At 39.2% G+C, this 25,071-nt stretch overlaps 1 protein-coding gene across 1 annotated transcript; it reads left to right on the forward strand.

Annotated features, from left to right (window-relative positions):
- The first annotated feature begins 16 nt into the window (after positions 1 to 16).
- Positions 17 to 23,609, forward strand: afg1lb (AFG1 like ATPase b). The gene is made up of 13 exons (XM_057353269.1): positions 17 to 128; positions 388 to 749; positions 2,150 to 2,201; positions 3,574 to 3,675; positions 3,911 to 4,038; positions 7,725 to 7,824; positions 14,067 to 14,125; positions 19,734 to 19,816; positions 20,249 to 20,319; positions 20,535 to 20,635; positions 21,822 to 21,962; positions 22,093 to 22,206; positions 22,846 to 23,609. Exons 1-13 carry the CDS (start codon positions 17 to 19, stop codon positions 22,972 to 22,974), a joined length of 1,554 nt encoding a protein of 517 aa, XP_057209252.1. The 3' UTR covers positions 22,975 to 23,609.
- Positions 23,610 to 25,071: the final 1,462 nt, after the last annotated feature.

Below are 25,071 nucleotides of genomic sequence, written 5' to 3' on the forward strand. Positions count from 1 at the left end.
TAAAATTTGAATCAACATGGCGGCGTCACACGCGTCGTACTTAACAACGGGATATCTTTTTAGAGTTATTTTCAAAGAGATAAGCTTGTTCAAAAGAAGTTGGTGTGCAGGGTTCAAGACAGTTAGAGGTGAGCATTAATATTCTTATTTCGTATGCATTAAGAGTTGATAGAATCTAAAAAGTAAAAGTTACGGGAAATTATTTACTGTAGGTCATAATGCATTAGGTAACTGACGGTTACTTTTTTATTTCATATGGGTAACTTAGTTATCAAATACAACTTAACAAAGTTATTGTACATAAAAAAATGTTAGGTTTATTGTGTGATATAAAAATAAAACTGCAGTAAGTAGTTGATTAACAACTGTTCAATATTTATGTATTAGGTTGTTCATTATTATCTGGGCCACATCCATTTCTGTCAGCATCTCGTACTGGAAATGAACGCAGTGAACTGCTCAGCCGCTATGACAGCCTTGTGTGCTCCGCCTCCCTACGAGAAGATGCCCAGCAGAGAACTGCACTGTATCAATTAGAGCAGTTAAACAGAGTTATGAAAGACTATAACAACATCCCAATGTATGTCTCTCCACCCAAAGACTATAGTTTAATAAGTCAATTCAGAAATGATTCAGAACTGGAGAATACACTAAAGCCAAGGGGAAGGGAGGCAGACAGAAGAGTAAAACCTAGCAGGCCTGAAGACATTTTGTCAAATGAAAAAGATGATGAAAATGACACACATGAGGTATGGTTTGTATATCCCCTGTGCTTTGAATGTTTACAATCAGAAAACCTTTATTCAAACTTGAGCACTTGTACTGTGGCATTGCTTAATGTGCCGTGGGACTGTTGTTTGTAGGTCAAAGAAGCCCCAGCCTGTTTGTGTGTATTTGTTTGTTTGTGGGGGTGGAGAGTGGGAGGAAAGACCCGATCTGGCACTTGCTGGATCACAGCACGGCCCCCTACTGAGTCAGGACACCCCACCCATCCCTCAGTAATGAGGGGTCGCCATTGTCTGGGAAAGACATTCTCAGCTCCACTTAATATTGGCGAAATGAACACATATGTATGTGTGCTGTTGTCTTAGTTATCTTGTTTAAGTCTTTTATTATTTTTCAGCTTTCAGAGTAGCTCGAACAGCATAATGCATATTCAAATAAGTAATAATAAATTCATCAATAAAAGTGAATCACTTATTACACTTACTGTATATTGATCTGAATAGAGGTTACGGCAATCCAAGTTTCTGTCATTCTTCCTTCTACTCAAACCTAGAGTCGTTGTTTATTTAAAGCATTAACAGAGCAAACAACAGTTCATTTGTTGAGTTAAAGAGAGTGGAAACAGTCCCCTTACACCTAAAGAGTGTTGGCATGTGAACTTTTCCCCCTGGCTGCACCCTGTGAAAGTGTAGCGTATGACTCCACCTTGTGGACCTATCCCTGACAGGGCCTGTGTCCTGTCCAGCTCAGTCTTCTCACTGTGTTTGTTCACTCTGCTGTAACTGGACCACTGCCACCCGTCACAATAATGAGCCACAGAGAGTTCTGGAAGTCAGTGAGAAGTCACACACTGCCATTCAAGAAAAGCACCATGGGCAACTGTAACCCTTTTAACAACACGTTTGTTCATAAAGTACTACTTTCTTAGTATTACAACTCTATGTCACAAGTAAATGTATTATTGGTAAAGATATAATACAGCTAAATCATATTATCAAAGTTTAATATCTTAATGTTACAACCGCACCTATTACAATAAATATTAAACAGATTTTTCGTAAATCTCAAAATCAATTTTCTATTGAAAAATTTTCACACATTTCTTAAATAATACTTTCTTTTCTACCAAAAACAGAATTGTAGTTAGCATGTGCTGATCTCTGGTACATTTGTGATTGTACGTTTATTGTGTTACAATTACCCCTGGTCTTACCTATTACTGCCAAGGGTAACCTAAACATTTTACATTTGTTAAGGGACAAAAGCAGACCTTTTGAATTTTAATGATTAGGGTCACAAGAGTTCCCATGGCATCTGTAACCCTCATCAGTATTGGAACTAAACCTATTCAGACGTGTGCTAGCAAGATCAAATGTGCTAAACTATATTTTTGCTGTGGTTAATATCTGCTATTCTTTTCCAGGAGGTCCCAAAGCCACAACCTCCCTGTGGTCACTATATCTATGGTGATGTTGGTAAGCTTTAGTTACATTCATTGTATTAAAAACGTTCAATAGATTTTAGCTGTTTAATTTGTTATTATTTTTAACATGCCTTATACACTCACCTAAAGGATTATTAGGAACACCTGTTCAATTTCTCATTAATGCAATTATCTAATCAACCAATCACATGGCAGTTGCTTCAATGCATTTAGGGGTGTGGTCCTGGTCAAGACAATCTCCTGAACTCCAAACTGAATGTCAGAATGGGAAAGAAAGGTGATTTAAGCAATTTTGAGCGTGGCATGGTTGTTGGTGCCAGACGGGCCGGTCTGAGTATTTCACAATCTGCTCAGTTACTGGGATTTTCACGCACAACCATTTCTAGGGTTTACAAAGAATGGTGTGAAAAGGGAAAAACATCCAGTATGCGGCAGTCCTGTGGGCGAAAATGCCTTGTTGATGCTAGAGGTCAGAGGAGAATGGGCCGACTGATTCAAGCTGATAGAAGAGCAACTTTGACTGAAATAACCACTCGTTACAACCGAGGTATGCAGCAAAGCATTTGTGAAGCCACAACACGCACAACCTTGAGGTAGATGGGCTACAACAGCAGAAGACCCCACCGGGTACCACTCATCTCCACTACAAATAGGAAAAAGAGGCTACAATTTGCACGAGCTCACCAAAATTGGACAGTTGAAGACTGGAAAAATGTTGCCTGGTCTGATGAGTCTCGATTTCTGTTGAGACATTCAAATGGTAGAGTCAGAATTTGGCGTAAACAGAATGAGAACATGGATCCATCATGCCTTGTTACCACTGTGCAGGCTGGTGGTGGTGGTGTAATGGTGTGGGGGATGTTTTCTTGGCACACTTTAGGCCCCTTAGTGCCAATTGGGCATCGTTTAAATGCCACGGCCTACCTGAGCATTGTTTCTGACCATGTCCATCCCTTTATGACCACCATGTACCCATCCTCTAATGGCTACTTCCAGCAGGATAATGCACCATGTCACAAAGCTCGAATCATTTCAAATTGGTTTCTTGAACATGACAATGAGTTCACTGTACTAGAATGGCCCCCACAGTCACCAGATCTCAACCCGATAGAACATCTTTGGGATGTGGTGGAACGGGAGCTTCGTGCCCTGGATGTGCATCCCACAAATCTCCATCAACTGCAAGATGCTATCCTATCAATATGGGCCAACATTTCTAAAGAATGCTTTCAGCACCTTGTTGAATCAATGCCACGTAGAATTAAGGCAGTTCTGAAGGCGAAAGGGGGTCAAACACCGTATTAGTATGGTGTTCCTAATAATCCTTTAGGTGAGTGTGTATATATATATATATATATATATATGCAACAGCATTAATATTCTGTGTTTTTTGTAATTAACAGGCACTGGAAAAACAATGTTGATGGATCTTTTTTATTCATGTGTGGAAAACAGCAGAAAAAAGAGGGTTCATTTCAATGCATTCATGTTAGATGTACATAGAAGTGAGTCCTTGAAAATCATTCTGACCAGTTTTATATGTGTTTATCTGATTTAATTTTAAACAACACTGTTATAAGTAGAAAAGCTAAATTAGTTGTAAATATATACTCATAATGTGTAAATAATATTTAAGGAACATAGAATCGTTTAAGCCTTTCTCTACAAGATTGAAGTTTATTTAAATGTTTAAATTCAGAGGTTATTTACATTTCACTTAATTTCTGCAATTTTATTCAGGGATCCACAAACTAAAACGGAGCCTGCCAAAGCGAAGGATAGGTAAAATGACAATGTATGACCCCATCTTTCTGGTTGCTATGGAGATCGCAGAGGAAACCTGTCTCATATGCTTTGATGAGTTTCAGGTGAGAGAAGGAGTATAGAATTTGGAGGGGTGGGGATGTGAGAGTTTGCAAGTTTGTCAAATTTCAAAGCTGCAATTTAATGTACTGTGTGATTGTGCATGTGTAGGGCTGTAGAATGTGTGCCACAGAAATCACAAATAATGCCCGTAAGATGGCTTTGGATATACATTATTTAACACAGCCATCCCTTATGCTAAACAGCAGTCCACAAATAAAATCCATGAAATCTCGTGAAATAAAACAATAGGATAACTAAAGTCGCCGTTAAATGCAATGTATGTTATTTAAAGCAAGAATTTGACATTAATTCGATCTGAACGTATTTATTAGTAGACGTCATTACTCCACCACCTGTATGGTGTCATTGCCGAACCAACTTGGTTCAAACGATTGATCTCCGACAGAGTTACTACGGTTTCGGGAAACGGTCATAACTACATCGTTAATTTCCCCAATGATCCATCGTACTATGGTGGTCAACTAGCGAGTTATGTCGTTGTTCGGGAAACGCACCCCTGGTCGACACTACTGTACAGTATATGACCAGAGTGCAGGAAGCACTTCATAGCCATAGGAAGGTTTGTTCATTTTGGAGCCATCTAGTGGAGTTGCATACCTTCACACAAAGTTTAGAAAAAGCTGAGGCCACTCACCAAGGAACACTTTTATCCAAAACAACGGACAGTGTATTGATACGATCAATATGTGTTCTCTGGGAATTGAGCCCACAACTTTTGAGCTGCTAATACAATGCTCTACCAGTTACTACAAAGATACTTTAATTGAAAAACTGGATTTTCATGCCAACAGGGATGTAGCAACAAAAATGTCATTTTTTGTATTTTGTCAGGAAATTCCGTAATATCAATATTTTTCTTGAATTATATTATATTATATTAATTTCACTTTCACTAATAATATAAATATTAACAATCATATAGTCATTTTCTTTTTATTCTATATCAGGAATGTGCCATTAATTCTCTGTTATATCGCTGCTGTCCTTCTCAAACCTTGTATCTCCATATTTCATGGTTTTTATTTTTTTGCCATAAATCATTATTATTAGCCACCCTTTATGTTTGTCACTGGGTTTTGCAAATATCTAAACAATAAAAGTATTAAAAAGTGCTTGTCAACATTGACAACACAGTATTTGATCATTTAAAAATTTCTGTGTTTTTCCATTTCCTGAAAAACATAAAATTTGGACATCCGAGGTTTCAGAAGGACAGCAACAATATGTATATCTTAGATTTGTTTTAGCACACAAGTAACCTGTGAAGTCTATTCTGATGGAGAGTCTCATAATCAGAGTCTTTCTCCAAGTGTCTAAAGTTCAAGGGCTGCTCTTTTTATTAATGGCTTTTCAAACCGAAACCTTACCTCCGACCTGATCTTGAGTTCTTTTTTATTTATTTTTTCTTGCATGCATCTCGTCGATGCCTGGGCGCTCTTCGTCCATCATTTCACTCGGCAGTCGTTGCCAACGGCAATATGGGAAGCACACATATTTTGTTTATGATGCTTAAATGAGGAGCTGACAGCCCCTTACCAATCAGGAGCCACTGGCACTTAAGCGTGCAAATGAGGCATCGAGTTTCAGTCGGCCCCTCTTGCTTCCTTGAGTGAGGGGTAATGGAGAACGACTACGGCGGGTCGCATGCATCCGTGCCTCTTAAATGCTAATGAAATTTCTCCATTCTCTTCATTAGTCCGGCATCATTATCAGTAATTTGTAGCCTTCCCCTTTTGTCCCTCTTCACTCCCTTAATGAATGCAAGGTATTGAGAGAAGGACCAAGAGAGATATAGAAAAAGCAGGAGGGAAAGGACAAGCAAGGAGGAAACGTTTGAGGCATTGTCTCAGTCCCCTGTCAGTCGCCGGGCGAAATTACTCATCGACGGAGTTGTGCAAGTAAAGGTTTAAGATCAAAAGAGTGCAATTTGGCACCCGTGTGCGCCAAACAAAAGTGACTCTTTGCTGCCGTAATTGGATGCTCATTTGAATATTCGTGCCGTTGTTTTGGTTGTCGTCCGCAACAACGCCAAAGAGCGGCACAGAGGGCTTCCTCGCACTCAACCTGGCAATCAATACCCCGCGAAGTGTTTGTGTCGCGGTGCCTGCGTGACAAACAAAAAACAAATACGGCACGGATGAAAAGGTCATAATTAAATGACTCCTTTGAAATGAAGAATAGACGAGGACGGTTAAAGAGAAATGTGATCCAATTTAGGCCCTAGCACCTCATCTTTGTAACAGACCACCCTTTTGACAATGCGCATGCATACGCGCCTTGTCTTTGCCGATGGTAGGACCACTATAGAGGATGCTAATTGGGTTTGATGGGGCCGAAGGTTTAATATGCAAAAAAGGGAAACACTTCAATATAAGAAAAACAACATATGCTGGGGGTATGGCGGGGATAAGTGTCTCCTAAGAGCTGTAGAGCTCTGAATGAGGAAGATCTTCTGCATGACAAAAACACACATTTGGCGATTCGAATCTGCAATCCAAACACTAATAAGGCCACGTACTCCGTAAGACATTAGTTGAAACAAGGATACATCAGTCTTTTGACTAAACGTTTAAATGCATTTCAGCCCTGAAAAAGTACGGTGGAAGATGAGAGCGAATCGCTGAGGGAAGATCTCATTGTGTGGTATTGACTAAAGGGCTCCTTTTGTCAGGGGAGGGTCAGCGGCCCCTGTGCGTCTGCAGATGTGTGTGAGGCAACAGCTCGCTGCTGTGAAAAAGGCAACGTTTAAATGATAATAATGAATGATGATGATGAAAATGATAATAATGAAAGACCCACTCATCCTCTCGCTTCTGAGATTCAGGGACAGCTATGCCAGGCCCTCGAGAGCACAATGCAAGCGCATCTGTGTATGTGTGCGCGTTTGTCTCGGTGTGGCCATCTGGCTGTCATTGTGCCACTGATTTTACCTCGGAGCGCTGTTTATTTATTTATTTATGTATTCATCTATTTGCTTTTTTCAAGCTGCTTCGGCCACTTGTCCTTGTCTCCAGCAGAAAGCCGTCGCTCTGCGTGGCCATTTTACAGTCAGGTGGAGTGGCTTTGTGTGCGTCTGCTCGTACGCGTGAGCGTGCCGGGGAGGGCGATGTCAAAGGACCTTGGCCGAGTCTGCGGTTTTAAAATGTAACAACACCTGGTATTCATTCATGCGGCCGCATGTACACGCATGCACAAGTACACATACATGCACACAATTGTGGTAATTAGCTCAAGGGAGAGGAAGGGCAAAGGGGAAAGCGTTATGCCTCACTAATCTTCAGCTGATACACCTGCCCCAGCTTCTGTAGTCTGTGAGGGTCCTGGCGAGCGGACGGAATGGTAACCGCAAATGCCACCCTTAAAGTCAAAATTGAGCCTATTTGGTTTATCGATATGCATTTTGGTCTTATTATTACTAACTCTAAACTAAACCAAGCACTTTTTATTTGTTCACCCATTCCCTTCAACCACTTGACATATTGAGAGATGATCCAGTTCTAGTAAATTTGTATTGAAGTTCAGATGGATTTTAGTAAGTAAATGTTCTCATAAACAAACAAACAGATGCTGGATGAGCAGGAAAAGGGGAATTGCAGATGTGGATGCTAATGAAACTGTCCTTAAACAAAGTGATATAAAGTGTTAAAATGGTTTTTGTCTCTTTCAGGTGGTGGATGTAGCAGACGCTATGATTCTGAAGCAGTTATTTGAGGGCTTGTTCAAATGTGGTGTGGTGGTCGTTGCTACCTCAAACCGGCCACCTGAAGGTAAGAGGATGTCTGGGTAATGCTATGACAATTCTTGTCGAATGTACTTATGTATTTGTATATATTAAATATTCTGTATACAGCCTAATTTCTGGCCCGTCTAAATCTGGCACTTAAAGGGATAGTTCACCCAAAAATGAAAATTATGTCATTTACTCACCTTCATCTCATTTTAAACCTGTATGGCATTCTTTCTTGTGCAGAACACAAAATAAGATATTTTGAGGAATGTTGGCCATTGTTCGGTTACCAACATTTTTCAAAATAACTTATTTTGTGTTCTGCGGAAGACAGAAAGTCATACAGGTTTGAAATGACAAGAGGGTGAGTAAATGATGACAGATTTTTCTTTTTTGAAGAATTTTCATACCCTTTAAGGAAAAGTAGTTTATTCCGTTCGTTCATTTCCTCCATCAATCTGTGTGTGAAAATTAAGTTAACAAAGAACACATGACTCCAGTACTTTTTCACCTTCTATTGTACCTTCACTACCAACTTCTAAACAATACAAAGCTGTACCTTTCTCACTCTGTGCCATTCTTTTGTGTGTCCTGAAAGTAAAACATGTTCCTAAACTACACGTCCGGTTCGTGTTTTAATCCAGTTCTGCACCATCTCGTATGTCAGGCTCGCGTTTCCTTTACCTTTTCTAAATGTCACCTCCCCTTTAAGTCACTCTTTGTTAATCGGTGCATTTTGATGCCATGATTTTTAATTCTATTGATAACTTGTGTAAAGTCTCTCACTGCTATGCTGCCTTTTCATTGCTCTTTCCCTCTTCTGTACACATGTCATTGGCTGCTTCTCTGTGGTGGTGGGTTACTAATCTAGCGTTAAGTGAGTCATTCCTGTTATGTAGCACATTTTTATGTCCCCATCAAATAAGTCTAAATATATTGGATCAAATATTAAACATATGTGAAGATACTAATCATGTTGGGTTATTTTGATTTATTACAGTATAGTTTACCCAAATAGGGGAAAAACATTTTGATAAATTTCCAGATTTTCATAGAAAAAGTACCCAGGAAGTTATAAAAATGGCAAAACCAACATGGTACAAATTCATCTCTATGTTCACTTAAACAAAGGAATAGTTTACCCAAAATTGTCCCCATTGACTTGACCATAGTAATTTTAATTCCTACTGTGGAAAGTCAATGGCGACCAATTTTTGGGGTGAACTATTCCTTTTAAGTGAACAAAAAGATAAATTTGTACCATGTTGGTTTTACCATTTTTATTTTTATAACTTCCTGGTAGGGTTGGGCCGATAGACGATGCCATCGTCAATCGCCGATGGCTGATAGACATGATGATGTTGAGATGGCATCATGATTCCAACAAATGTTTCAGTTTCATCACGTGACTCTAGCTGCAGGCTGCGTGTTGTAAACAAATATGAACAAGACTAAGAGGCATAAAACATCGCACTGTACAGATCAGACTAGCCTGACTTTAGAACTGTGTAGCTCGCGCTGTATAAACCCCTTTACGGCCGACGTCACGCTTGCGTCACAGCATTAGCTGAAGGCAAAACAAAGGGAAAACTGGAGGCGGTCAATACAAACCAGCACAGATTCGGCTACATAAGGAGTTTAAAATATCATCTTGTTGTGTTGTTTAGTGCCACAATCGACAGAATACAGTCTCCAATTTGATATTTTTACACATACCTACTGCCATTGCCAAACAAAACACTGACGACAGCTGCAGTTATACATAATAAAACGAGCAGACTGAACAGAAACGATCATCAAAAATGCTTGCGTTTCACTTCATAACACTTAAGATTAAAAATCTACTGTCTTTTGTTGGTGTGGATTATGATTTGGGTATGTGTCTGAAAATATCTCACATATGCCCAAATCAGAAACTGGGGAACAAGGTTATTTTTCACGTAGCGTTAACTTTTGAACGCATAGGGTATGCTAGCTAACTTTGTCAGTTACACAAGTAGCAGTTAAATATCAGCCAGAAACTAAACATAAAGGAAACTGTTTGTCATCTCTTCTTTAGTTGTCACAAGTGCATTAGTTTAAAGGGAAAGGGAACAGTGAGAAGGCTCATGTTATGTGTCAGGTTTGTGTTCAAGTAAATGCATTTGCTAGCGTTTGCCACTGTTAGTACACGCAGGCATCTATAGATGTTTATCTGTACTATACACGCTTGGTTTCTCCATTTGGTAGGTAAAGATGTCAGGCCACCTAACTGGAGGTAATCCTGTCAGTTCGTTCCTGGATCCTTTTTGAACCTTAAATCATGTATACACATTGCATTATATCTAAAATAAACGATAATATTTGTTTTAGCCATGTCATATGACCCCTTTAATTACTGTATAAAGAAGACGCGTGTCTGTGCAGCTCGCGTTGTATAAAGAAGACGCTCCTCACTGTATAACTCTCTTAATGAATGAAACATCAGAATAAGAATACAATCCAGCCTCACTTTATAACTTTGAAGCTCACGCTGTACAGTACTTTTTCTATGAAAAATAATTTATTAAATCTATTTTATTGAATGTTCTTTTCATTGTGCAGATTAGGGATGTAACGATTCACTCAGCTCACGATGCGATGCGATTCACGATTCTGATCTCACGATGCGATTTATTCACGATTTACTCACGATTTATTTTTACAAAATGAGTTGAAACAAATTAGAGAAATGAACAACTTCCCTTGCATTATTTCTTAAATGCTTCACGTTTCTTTGTATAATATATTTTTTTATTTCAAATAACAAAACTAAACTGCAATTTTAAAACAAATTAATAATAGAAAAAGTATCTTTAATATAAACAAACTAATACTGTCTGTGCTTTTCTTGGATTTTTTTGCATTTAAGAAATATCAGCATGTCCACGTTTCGGTTTGCAGTGAACATGGCGGCCCCTGCTGTTCAAAAAATGTATTGCGATTCAGTTCACACTTCAACCGATTTGAATCGTCACACATTATAATTGATTTTCAACCGGCTCACGGTGAATCGTTACATCCCTAGTGCAGATATTGGATAAGTTATAATTAAAAAAGGTTGTGTCTGCGCTTGACCTTTATATAAAAATACTTCCTTAAAGGCGCAGTTCTTGATTAACAGCGGCCACTAGCGTTGTATTATAGATTTGCCACGAATCGCTCAGTCCAAACACGACGGTGGCCACCACAGTACAAAAAGATGTCGTTCTCATGTTGACGCAGGGAAGAGATTTTGCGGGCATTAGAAGGACTGTAGAAAGAGCGATGTCTTGTGTATTACATAAAATAAAAGGTTTGTGGATTTTAAGTTTAAAAAGAAGGATAAAAGTCAGGCAGGAGCTAGAACCTGTGTTAATATTATGAAGTCTTTATAGCAGAGACGCGTTAGGACCCGCTGTACTAAGGCTTTTAGCAGAGATACCCACAGATATCTTTGCAGATACTTTCCAGCAGAGAGACGTTGGAGAGAAAGATCGTCTAAAAATCACCCCCGAGGAGGTTGCCTTGATTCGGGTCAGTATGTGAGTAACATACTAACATACCAAGATATGTTGTTGTTGTAATATTAGCTGTGCGATGGAGCAGTTTTGAGCGTCATTGTTTATCTGGAACCGCTTTAATATTGTACTCGTCCAGATGCTTGAGAGAGAGAGCGAGAGCGCGTTGGAGCTGAAACTGGAGAGCGAGCGAGAGTGCGTTTTATTCTTTTACTCAATGATGAATAAACTTTCAGTTAATCCGCGGGTCACATGCGTTCCGCACCGGAGAGCACGATCCGTTTCACCACGATACCGCAGCGGAAAGGAAGAGAAAACGCGCTTTGTAGAGTTGTTTGTCCGTTTAGGGCTGCTGTACAAAACATGGCGGCGAATTCAATGTATGTAGGGCCACTCTGTATGTAGATATAAATAGCTTATTCTAAGGTATTACAAACATAATGGTTCATTACGTAAGGTCTTTATACACCTCTGAAGAAATAGTTTTGTTTATTATATTGCATATCTGTGAATAGATCCTCCTAAAAATGCCTTATTGTTCCTTTAAACTACAAGTTGCTTAAAACCATTAGTTCTTCCTAAAGTATAGAATGTAATAACATTTATTCATTTAGCAGATGCTTATCCAAGCGATTAACAAATGAGAGAACATTTAAAATTTTGTCTAAGGACCTAACAATAATTGTAGTCTACAAAGCACTTATTTCCCATGTGCTTTTAGGTGTATGCATTAGGTGACAGGTAAAAAAGAAATAAAGACGCTTTCAACACGCACTGCCTGTATCTGTTACAAGCGTTTAATCTTATGTCATATTAATATCACTTAAATCATAACGAATTTTGGCATCAAAGATTTCTCGCCTGTTTGCCGTTTAGTGTGAAACGAGGCAACTTCACTTGATGCCCGCTTGAATGTGAGCAGTTACTCTTTTATGTCTCTCCATCATTCCGCTCTTTTCTTCCTCAGCCTCATTGTTGATTCAACAGATGCCGGGGTTTTTTGCAATCGCTGTGATGTTACATTAAACTGGAGGGTGATCGTGTGAAAGAGAGTGATAAGGGTAGAGATAAGACAGTCTTTCTGCCTTTCTCTCCCCGGTCTCTGTCTCGGAGCTCTGCTAATGTCTCATTGTATGAAGTGGCCTTGTGTGCCGAGCAGCAAACGGTGAGCGGCAGTTACATAAAGGGAACCTCTCCTAACATTAACCAGCCACTGAGAACAAAGACTACGCTAAAACTTAATAGCCATCTTATTCCATTTTAATTAGGGGACTAATGGATGGACGGGTACACATGAAAGATGGGGGAGAGCGAGATTGCACGCAGAGAGATTGCTCGCTTATTGATATAAAGATGCCGAGCTGAAGAGCCGCTAAAGAGGCTCGCGTGTTTGAACTTGGTTGTTCATCTTCATCCGGAGGGGTTTGCAGTACCATTTCTTCAGGTGAAGTGAGGGAAATGGATGGACGGAGGGTGCACTTCACTTCCTAAATCTTTAAATGACGTTTTAAGTCCCTTTGGTTGTGCTCTAGGGGAGAATGGTTAAATAAACTGGCAAGGAAAATGTCTCAGAATTTATGCTGAAGCATTTGGATGTGTTTGTCTGTGTATATGACTGTAGAAAAATCCTTCCAGGTGCTCCTGAATAAAATTGGATGACCTAGAACAGAGGTTTTCAACCTGGTCGACAGGGGAAATATTAATATTACTTCTCACTTGTGCACATAAGTGACCACGACGGGGTATACCGTTCTTCATTTCACACGGAGAGGGGCATTTAAACTGAAGTCTTAAAGGGATAGTTTACACAAAAATAAAAATTGTAGTCATGTAGTTGTAGTCATGTAGCCATGTTAATTTTCCTTCTGTGGAACTGAAAAGAAGATATTTTGAGAACTGTCTCTGTGGATTTGTGTCTATACGTACAATGGAAGTCGTGGGAAAGTAAGTAATACCGGTTTGAAATGACATGAGGATGAGTGGATGATGAAAGAATTTTCATTTTTGGGTGAACTGTCCCTTTAAGGTACAGCAGCAAAAATGGCCCTTTAGTTTTAAGAAGCAGAGAAAGGATAAAGCATGAGAGCTACATTACGACTGACAAATCCTGACTAACATTATCAGAGGAAATAAGGAATAGGTAAAAGAATGTATGTTATGGTCCCTTTAACACCGTCTGTCAGTAAGTTAGGGTGAGTCACCTCAGGAACTGAATGACCATCATCTGTTTGCCAACAAGATGTAAGATGTGATTTTCTTGAGTGAGAGCTGGACTTTCAGCATTACACTGCTTATATCTCAACATCCCTCTGTTATGATGATTCTGTTACCTTATTTTCTTGCGCGCTGCAGCTTTAAACAAGCTTTTACAGCACAGAGAGTAGCATATACTCCTCATTGTCTCTTTATATCCGTGCGTGTGTGCGCGGCTTAACATGCTTGTGTGGCTAATTGAAGTCTCCATTCACCGCGATGCTGGTTTATTGTCTGTGCCCAAAGAGAGACTTCTTCTCTTGAGCTCATTGTTTGGGAATGTAATGAATTTCATGTACTACCTTTCTCCAGCGCTGCCCACAGAAATCAATTTCTGCCTCTCCTCGTCCCTTTTGTCCCTCCTCCTCTCCTGTTCCTCACTTCATCAATAGACACTTTATTTGCCAATCACAGATGGAAAATGACATTATGAAGAGGCTAAAGAGTGAATCTAACCAGCATCTCTCTCTCTCTCTCTTTCTCTTTCTCTCTCCCTCTCCCTGTCTCTCAGAACTGTACAAAAACGGGCTTCAGAGGGCTGCTTTTGTGCCTTTCATTGGCGTACTCAAGGTAAAGACAAAGTCACACTCTTTGTTAATTTATTTATCCTTTTATTTTATCTTCCTCCCTCGCTCTTTATGTTTCCTTCTCTTCTTCCGTCTGGTTTTTGATGTATTTCATTCACAGGTAAAAACACACGAGCCCATATGTGTTTGCAAAAACGCACAAAACAGAAAAGACAGCTTTGATCATACCTGGAGATGACAGAGAGAGAGCGAGTGTGACAGACATAGAGGCCATTTAATGACTGGCGTGGGTTGGCTGGAATGAGACAGCATTGCGCGAAGCTGCTTGCATTTCAAAGTGAGCCCGGCCACGGACGCCAGCGATGCTCTGATCTGCTTTGCAAGTTAATTGTATTATTTTAAGCAGGTATTGGCATTAGCCTGCGTGCTGTCTGGGTAATTATCATCATCCGGCGACAGCTTTCCATCATAAATAATCAGACCATCATTTTCAAGCATTTTACAACTGCCCACATTCTTACACATTTGATTGATATCAGCACGCTGAGTACGTTTTTACATTTAGAGAAAGAACTTGGTGATGACAGTGACACTGAAACCACTGGACAGATAACATCATTTTTCTCCAGCTCTGCTTCTGCTTCTCATTTCTTTTCTTTTTTTGGACAGAAAAGAATGTCTTTCAAACCCACAGTATATTGTAATATCACTACACTGCCTCAAGGCCCCTGCCCTCAGAATTTGCTTCTAGTCGCTTTATTCAAGTTGTGAGTATTTCGGTTTGACCTCTTGTCTTTTATAGTCAGTGGCCCAGCACACTCACTGTGGTTTAGCCAGTCTCTGTTAAATCCCTGGGGTCCTTAAAGTCACCTTCTATTCTGGCTTCTGTTATTCTTGCCTGGTACGAATGCTGAAACTCCTCGCCCTGCTTTGCACCACTACCGCTCAAGCTTCTTTGTTAGGCCATCTGGTTTTGGGGCAACATGGAATCCCAGTTCAGGCTAACTGGGGTGGCCTAAGTATCTCCTCTCATGTCTGGTCAACCCTAATAATGTGTGACTCACTGAAGGTGTGTGGGGGGATGCACTCGCTGGCTCTTGACTCCTTTATTTATGATTTATTTATAATGAATTATACTCTATGAGCATTTATTATTATTCATATTAGTGAGTCAATTCCTTTATTGTTTATACACGAGTTTGCAACTGTGTTTTCTGTGTTCTCAGTTCTCTTTACTTTGATTTTTTTATATTTTGGTCTGACAGACAGATTTGTAATATTGCATAGATGACCTTCATATCTCAAATATCTTCCTTTATTGTGCCTAAGCACTTTCCATGTTATTCCCATATATGTTTGTTTGGAGTAAAGGGTGCATATGATTGGCTGCGACTGTAGTGTTTTCATGTTGAAGGTCTGTTGGATAAGGATTTGTGTTTGATTGAATATCTTGAGGATTGAGCAAAAATGAAAAGAGGTCATTTATGTTGGATGGCTGCTATTGTTCCACTGACCTTTAGATAACCTCCCATTTCTGATATTTATTTTTTCCATCCATTGAAACCAGTTTATCCCCTAAATAAAATATAATGTCTAACTCTGCATGACGAAAACCCTCAGTGTAGTTTATTGAATCAAAGTCGACAAGATAAGCTGACCCTTTCTTGCTTTGGTAACAGGTAATTAATTAGAGGAGGCAGTTAATAAGGACAGGCCACCTATGAGAGATATCTAATCCAATAAACCATTCATAGAGAGAAAATGAGGGAGGTCAGGAAATTGCATGCTGTCTCTTCTCTGTCTGTCTGTCATATATTACAACAATGTTAAGGGTCATTTTGACCCTGTTTATACTTAATGCAACTTAACATAAGTTTTTAAGCCTGAAACTTCACAGCAGCATAAATATCAATAAAAAGTCAATAAATAAAAAAGTTGGAAATGAGTCATATGTTGGTTATTTATGCGAGATCAGCTGTTTGGGGAAAATTGTGACTCTTGAGCTCTTGTAGTGTCAGTGTGACCCAGTAATAGCTGCACTGCAGTATAAATTATTGTTTTGCTTGCAGATTTTGTTTGGCCTTGAAAAAATCCATATAAAACTCAATTTGATGTGGAATGGTCCAGTATAGGGCAAGAGATAGTTTTAACAACTGACCTAAAATGCTTTCATACTTGCACCCGGTCATCATGATTAAAAAATATCATTTGAATAAACTTCTGAATCTGTAAAAAATATGAATCGTTGCAGTAGGATTTTTGGTGTTAGTTTTATTCCAGCGTTATGGATGTGAGAGTCAAAACTTGAAATATAAATTCTCAGAGAATATTTATTACCTATATATTGAACCATCCATTTATATTTTACCAAACCCCTGATAATAGAGTCCAGACATCAGAAAATATCAGTCTATGCACAAGTTTTCTATTTTAAAAGAGGGAAAATGTATATGTAAGTACATACGTTTTTGAGAGACAACATGCTTTGTAGGATTTCTGTAATTAAAATGTGCAAACCTGAAGCCGTGATACCCAACAAATGGAGAAGGGATGCTTTATGGAATATATTACAGTTATTATATTTTAATTTTCATTTCAATATGGACCATTATGGTTGTGACGATTCACTGATGGAAAACTTTGCTTTAAAAACTTAGAGACATCACATGGGTATTTAAACCCCCAAATATTGACATCTGACCTATCAGTATGGTGAAAATTGAATTGCCCAAATTTTAAAAACGCATCCCATTTTCTCAGCAAATTTCCCCCTGAAAATTGTAGAAGTTTTGTCAACAGTTCACACCATCCACTCAAAAGACCTTGTTTTGCCAAGTCACCACTAAAGTTAGTCAGTCATGTTTTTAGCAGCACCAGATTGTTGTGGAGAGGACGAGGGCTGTGGCCTGTGGCCTCTGTGAGGTTTGGGGGGTCCATGCTTTCAAAGCAAAACAGATGTTCCAAAGGTGATGTTTCTTTACGAGTCCTGGACAGGGCAAGGAGAGGTTGTGAGAACATTTTGAGTATGTTTTGAGAGTAACTAACAAAGCCGGTTACATGTAAAGGGAATAGATAATTAGGCGTAATTAGTATGTTCACGTCGTTAACCACCCCCATAGCTCTCTTTCTCTCTCTCTCTCTTTCACACACACACTCACTAGTCATCTAATCTCTCAATACATTCACTAAAGACGCACACACACAGAGAGAGAGACGCACAAAATCACACACCACAGTGGTAAAAACACTTTGATGTTAGAGGAGTCGTCCTGGACTCAAAAGCATAAAGGCACTGTTTTAAGCTGTCTCTCGTTCTCTTTTTACCCCGCCCCTTATTCCACCCCCCTTTTTCTTTTCTCCAACCACAGAGGCTGTAAGACACACAAAGCTGAATGGACGACAACCTTTAGCCCTGTCCCCCTCTGCCACCTCTCTTTCTCAGTTCTCCCACCGCGCGCTCCTTAAGCCAGGCTCTGTCAATCTGCCCCCCTTCGTCCCAAACAGGAGGGAAAAAAGCATCAAATGTTTTCGGCTGTCAGTAATGAGGTAGTGGACCTCATCAGGGTCCAATCGCCAGCTATCTTGGCTTTTGTTGGAGCTCAATGGAAACCCTTGCTTTGAAAAACTCAAAGGCAACTTTTTTGAGAAGTATTGGAGAGAGAGAGAGAGAGAGAGAGAGAGAGAGAGAGAGAGAGAGAGAGAGAGAGAGAGAGAGAGAGAGAGAGAGAGAGAGAGAGAGAGAGTCATTCTAAACTGTTGGCATCTAGTGCATGCAACTTAGTTTGACTTTGGCAATTTTGATTGTTACTTTCATTTAATAATTTTTGACTGATATAAGCAACATTCCTACATTTTCTATTTATCCAATCATGGCATACAGGGAATTAAAGTAATTGCAATTTGAAAATCTGATGCTTGCCATGAATAGCTGTCATATTCATCTCTCTTAAAGGGTCATCATGTGTTCACCCTCATGTCGTTCAAAATATGTATGACTTTCTTCTGTGGAACGCAAAATAAGATATTTTGAGAAATCTCTCAGTGGTTTTGTGTCCATACAATAGAAATCAATGCGGTCTAATTTTGCTTAACTACCAACATTCTTCAAAATATCTCCTTTTGTGTTCTGCTGAAGAAAGAAAACAATACAGGCTTGGAATGACATGACGGTGAGTTAACGATTTTAAGACACTTTCAATTCCATAGGAAACAGATGTTGACATTACAGTTTCTTTAAATGTATACTTATGGTATTAGAAGTTCAGTCTGACAGGAGATCCCACATATTAGCTGGGTATCTCACAGGGCCTTGTTGGAGGTTCTGATGTGCATCTAAGTCGTGTTTGGCAAAGTGCATTTGAAGAACGACTGACAATGAAGATCTTTAAGGAGTTATGAGTCTTTAATGAACCCATCAAAGGCCATAATCATGCAATGATCCACAAGAGGACGTGTCTTCAACTGATTATACAGAACCAAGCACTGGAATCATTACTGATTGTATTTTTCTCCCCCTCCCTCCTTGCATTGGCTCTGCTTCAAGATAGCCTATCAACCGTTAAGATACAGTAGTAAAAAAGTTTTACAAAAGAAAAGAAATTGACAGAATAGGGTGTGCGCAGGAATAACCATTTTGACGGCTGTTGGGGGAAGCGCGGCCGTGGCTGCTGTTTGCATGGCGGCCTGCTGACGAGGTCGAGCAGGGTTGATGAAGTGACACTTTTCCTTTTGTGTTCTTCTGCTCATGGTTTGTCAGCCTGTCATTATGGCTGATTCAGCCAATTGGCTCGGACGCGGAACTCTGCGCTCGAGAGAGAAAAGTTGACAGCGCTGGAGAATGGGGGGAAGAGGCGAGAGATACGGAAGAGGAATAGATCGCTCCTCTCTCGCTCTGTGTGGTGATTGCTAATTATCTTTAGTTCAAGGAGGAGGGTGGCGGAAAATTCACTGATTTCATAATTCGCCAGAGCTGTCATTGAGGACTGATTCAGGCAAAGGCCTCTCGCCTAAATACCACGTATTATCCACATCCTGTTAAAAATAATCACCCTTCCTTTTCATCAGTCATTTTTGTCAACGTGCCTCCAACATTTTGTTCAGTTTTCATGTTTTTCCCCCCATTACATTCACGTCACAGACATTTTATATACTCTGGTTTCACATATTTAGTCTATAGAAGTGAGTTATCAACAGTTTAACATTACTTTTCTTTGACACCTAATTTAACACCTGTTTAGTTTTGTTTTATAAGCTGTAAAACAAGTTCATCAACAAACACTATAATCAATACAAAAGTACAGTTTCAGAATCTTTCTCTTTAAACTGTGAAGTCTCGTATGCTTAACTCACTTGTATACAAATAAAGAGGCACATGAATGTGTTTATTGTTAAGATTGTGTAAAATCATTTTTTCATTGAAGTCATTAGAAAAGTCTCATTTAATTTCAGGCTAAATCATATGGTTTGGATCATGATAGCATGGATCCCATGGTGTAACATTTTAGGAATTAAAATCAATACAACATTTGTAACCTACATGTGTCATTGTCACCCCCTATGGGTGAGCTGTATATTGCAAGCAGAAATGAATGAATCTAAAAAACTGGTGTGTTCTAAAACAATATCTTTCTCCATCTCTTGTTCACATACAGAAGCACTGTCACGCTATCAATCTTAACACCGGAAAAGACTACCGCACAATAGAAATGGAACTAGCAGGGCGTCTGTACTACATGCAAGTACTCTCCTTTTTAAGTCAGTGAACAAAGAAATAAGTTGATAAAGTAAGATAATACAAGTAAAGAAAACATATTGAAATGATTAAAACGGTTAATATTCAAAAGAGAAAGCTGAACTACTAATAAAAATGAGTGCAAAAAAAGTGCACATAAATACACAGAGATTCTTGTGTTAACTTATAAAGCCTTTATCTCCGCAGCTGCTATTTCAGTCGATGTTAATATGCATGTGTTTGTGTTAACACCTAATTGCTGCTCACTCTAATTCACACTCTCTCAATGTTTGCGTTTTGAATCCAACGTCCTGTTCCATTGAGACACCGTGAAAATTCAAACGCAGGTCATGCGCACGCACTGTTTGATGTTACCACTTCAAACCTGGTTAATTTCATATTCCATTATCTCTCTCTTTCACTCGCTTTCCATAGATCAAGTGAGCCTGATGCTGAGAATGCTGTCAATACTCTATTTGAGGAACTGGCTTACAGACAAAATGATGGTAAGCAAGTTAATTTGCCTTTGCATAGATGGGGTTTAAAGGTTAAGTATGGATGACTTTGTGTGCATGTGGGGGGTTTCGTGAGGTTTTCGTCTTGTAGACCAGACTGTTCGACTGTCTAAACGTGTAGACAGTGTATTAGATCTTTCCATTGTGTTATTTTTGTAACCAAATAATGCTGTGTATGTATATCAACCTATAAATTGTGTTTGTAGTAACCAGGCCAAGGGTATTGAAAGTGCACGGAAGAGAGGTTACCTTGAGCCTGACATGTGGTACCATGGCAGACTGCACCTTCCAAGAACTGTGTGAGCGAGTAAGTCTGAAATGAATGTTCAATGCAGATTTCGGTTTATTTTTATATGAAAGGTATTAATGTGAACACATTTAGGTTGTATCTTTGTTTCTAATTCTGAATGTTTAGGCCTAGAATACTTGATACTGATGTTTGGTATCTGAAAAATAAGCTTTATCTTTTCTCCTGTAGAAAAAGAATACAGGTCTTTTAATTGAATATATTAAGATTTATATTAACATTTTAAATAAATAAACATGCTCAATAGTCTTTGCTGTGGCATTGAAATTGGCAATGGAAAATCATAAAATTTAAATGGTAGACTAAACATAATGAGATATTTCAGTCCAAAATTGTGGTTTGTTTCAACCCATGGTTGGCTAACAACAACTTAGCATAGCCGTTGTTATGTCCATATTTTACCCAACCATGTATTAAAAACATCCTAGCATTTTCCCAGTGTATTTGTATAGACTACTAACATCTCTTCTATTTATCCCTTTGACTTTTTACTCTGTTGTATGTTTATCTTCCACCACTAACCATCATCTTTACTCTTCCGATACTGTTTAGTCATCTTTCCTCCATCCTTTCGTCTATTTGTAATACTAGGCTACACCTCCAGCGCTTTCAATTTCAAAGCCCGGTCTATGGCTAGGCTAAGCCAGCTTGCGCGTATGTGTGTGTGCTTGTTTACGTATGTAACCTTGGACTTGGTTTACCAGTCTGGTGCTCCCTTTTTTGTTTGTGAAGGAAAGAAAGAGCGAGCATGCGGCTCTCTAATGGAGCTAAGGTACTGTCTCTGCGTCCTTCAGTGCTTTCAGAGCGCTGCTCACTTCAATGTACCGAGAGAGCGCACGTACGTGTGTGTGTTCGTCTGAAGAGTCCTCAACTTCTTAGTCTTCATGGTCAGGCTAATGCAGTTGGGGCTATGTCAGCATGTGTTAATGCGCCTTTCCACTTAATGCGTGTTACAGCAGAGAGACATGTTAGCCAGGGGAGATGCAGAATATAGGGCGACAAGGAAGATTAGAGACAGAAATTGAAGAGGGGACGAGAGCATGTGATAAGAGAGATGGATGGGTAGAAATGTATGTCACATCTGTGACGTTTCCCACTTGTTTGCTGTCAAGGTTGAGAGCGCAAGTGAATGTACTAAATGTAACCTAATTCAACATCTGTGTGTGTGTTTCTTTGCTGGTTAAAGCCATTAGGTGCAGTTGATTATTTAGAAATCGCGCAGCATTTTGACACAGTCATCATACGAAATGTACCTCAACTACGAGTTGGAATGAAGGACCAAGCTAGACGCTTCATCACACTCATTGACAATTTTTACGACCAAAAGGTAACACACCACATCACCCTCCTTATATAAAGCCTTAAACATTAAAGTTACTTGATGTTCTTCTGTGTCATACCTTGTTAAAACAAAAAGTATATGATTGTTTACTCACTCTTTCCCAAAACTCACTCAGGTCAGAGTTGTAATGTTGGCCGATGCACCGCTAGACTGCCTCTTTGATCAGGGACCCATGACTGGAGAGGAGGCGAGAGATCGGCTAATGCTAGATGAACTCGGCCTGACAGATGTAATAACCTAAGCATGACAACTGTTGACATATAATCACCATGACCATGCAGATATTATTATATACTTCGATAAATTCCAAATGGTCTGTGCTATTGTAGGAGTGTAGTATTCTTTAGCTCCATTTAACCCATTTTACGATGTTTATATCCATTTAAAAAGAAATTCCCCCAAATCAGTGCAGAAAAAAGTTCAGAAAGGTCAATGTGTGTGTGGGTCTGCTGCTTATATACCATATATAATAGTCCAAATGTGTTGTTTATGCACATTAAAATAATGACCTGTGTTCAGTGCAAGTTAAGCTCTAATGACAGGTTCTGGGGAATTCTGTTGTTTTCTACGGAAAAGAATTTCTTGTTCACCTGTTAAAATGGCAATAAATTACAGTGTTTCCCACACATTGAATTTACTTGGTAACAATCTGCTACATGCTGTTTATATGGAGTAAATGCCACCAAGTGGAATTACATTATAAACATACCAGAAGTATAGACTTCAGAGCTGTATCGACTTCAATTGTTAAATTGCTTGTTTTATAAATTATTTTAAAATATATATCACAGATGCTGTTGATAGGACAGTTACGTGTAAGCACCCATTAGAATTACATGATTTTACAGTTCTTGTTTGTTTTATTCAGGAGGCCAGTAGTCGGTTGACGCTGTTTACAGCGGAGGAGGAGACCTTTGCGTTTCAGAGGACAGTGTCTCGCCTTACAGAGATGCAGACTGAACAGTATTGGATTAGGGGGGATCGGAGTAAGAAATGAACTAAACCTCTCTTGCCATCTACAACTACCTCAAAATCACAGAACACATTAAACATATCTGCAGAGTCAAAACCTTAAGCACTCATACTGCAAACCATATATTGTTACTTAACTATCTTTAAAGCAAACAGAAAAAGCTATATGTTTGCTGTACTTTTAGGGAAAGTTTAAGCAAGCATGTAAAAGTGGGTGCGCATGCTGGGTAATGAGAAGATGTCTAGCGCCCCCTAGTGGATAGTACACTTTTTGGAGTTTGGACGAGGACACACAGACCCAACATTCAAAGTCAAATATGAGGGGGGAAGAATGTTCATTTTAAATGTAATACCAAAGTAGACCTATTTATTTCAATCAAATGTGTCTAATGTGATTTTTTGCAATTATGTTGATTAAATTATTGAAATGGGTCAAATAAAACTGTCTTTCAATGTCTTTCACTGGTTCTGGTAATATTGAAAAGCTGGACTGAACAGACCTCCACGGACGAAAAAAATATAAACTGCAAGAGTGAGTAATAAGGCCTCTGCAACAGTTTTCCATTGTAGTTTCTCCTTTCGGTCTCAAGGTGGCAGCATAAGAGTACTGTTGCCTCCACGTGCTCTGTTTTTGTTTTAAGATGACATTATTAAAACATATTGCACCTCCTGATCTATTTATTCTTTGGGGAAACGGGTGTAATATGCACCTTCTTCATCTTCAGCAAACAAATGTGTACTCGTGTCAAAATGTATATGCTTATGAATATGAATACTTGTTTAAACAGAATCAATAAGTAATTGAATTACAGGAACTGCATGACTTATTTGAGGTAAATTTGAGTGTTTATATTTACTGTTAAGAGGAGTTCACTTGTAGATTTGCCATGTGTGCCACGGGTTGGATAGGAACAAAGGAGTGAAGGGTAGTAAGACAGGAGGGGGAGGGTTGATTTTGAAAAGATAAGGAGTGAATCAAGAAGGGGTCTTTAGCTGAACTGTTTGTGCAGACCATGCTGTAAAATCTTTTTTGACCCAATGAGCAACAGCATTTTAGTCCTTGCAGCTACATGCAAAAATGATTACAGAAAACACGCATGCGTGTAATATGCTTCTACACCCTTGTTTTACAGATAGGTATAAAGCATACAGGTTGGATAAATCTGCATTGATGAGTTATGCTTTATCTTGGATAATGCGATTAATCGTTGGTTAGACGGCCAGGTAGAAGGACGCGCATTCCTTCACAAACATCAGTTGCGCGCATTGTCAAAACGCGCGTCTCTGAACGAACAAAGACATGCTGGTGTTTTGGTAGGACATGAGATGACGGAGGGTACGTCACTGAACGAGCCAAGTGCCACAAGGAAAGGAGAGCAAAAGGCGTATAACGTTTCTTTATTATGAATTACGTCATGTGTTTAAATAAAAAAGTTTGGCAGTAGGGGGCGTTTCGTGACGGACGATTTCACACAGCGATTAAAGGGCTATTGTAGGGAACCAGGGGACTTACAAGAGGTAAGGTAAATACAAAACATGCCTCAAGTTTTGAAATACCTCTAAAAGTGTTTTACAGTTTGAAAGTAAAAACAGAACGAATGCAATCATTTAAACATTTAAATAATACATTTCTAAAGAAGTTATATTCTTATCATTTTCTCTGATATCTTAGTCCTACAAGCAAATTTGGAAAACACCGTTACCTCTTTGCTAAATGTCACGCTATTTATTTATTTTCGTTCATTTCTTTCGTTATTATTGACTTTTGTCTTGAAAAGTTCATTATCATTTCCCCTAGTTGTCCTTTATTGTCTCTTAAGCCCTTGTGCGCCGTCTTTCTCGAGAGAGATGGACAAAATAAGAATTTAATGTAACGTTACCAGACTACAGAGGACATTAAAGATCTTGAATGTTGAACTTGTGTTACCTGGATTTTTTTTCTAATCTCAAGCACTTCGGAATATGTCTAGATATTGTTGTTTGCATGTCTCAACGACAATTTCTAGCAACTGAATCTATATTTGGAAAACCGATAAACTGATATGGGTTGAAGTGACTTGTTTGAACATGTCCTCTCGCCTGTTGGCAGCTGTGCGTGAGGAGCAGTGCCCCTTTAAGAGGC

Source organism: Triplophysa rosa, linkage group LG15 (genome assembly GCF_024868665.1).
Source record: "Triplophysa rosa linkage group LG15, Trosa_1v2, whole genome shotgun sequence".
In the NCBI taxonomy this organism is placed as follows: Eukaryota; Metazoa; Chordata; class Actinopteri; order Cypriniformes; family Nemacheilidae; genus Triplophysa; species Triplophysa rosa.

Excerpts from the sequence above, each read along its gene's own strand:
- afg1lb (XM_057353269.1), top strand. The coding sequence starts at position 17 with ATGGCGGCGTCACACGCGTCGTACTTAACAACGGGATATCTTTTTAGA. Across the intron at positions 3,676-3,910 it reads CATGTTAGATGTACATAGAA|GGATCCACAAACTAAAACGG; the intron begins GTGAGTCCTTGA and ends AATTTTATTCAG. Across the intron at positions 14,126-19,733 it reads CTTTCATTGGCGTACTCAAG|AAGCACTGTCACGCTATCAA; the intron begins GTAAAGACAAAG and ends GTTCACATACAG.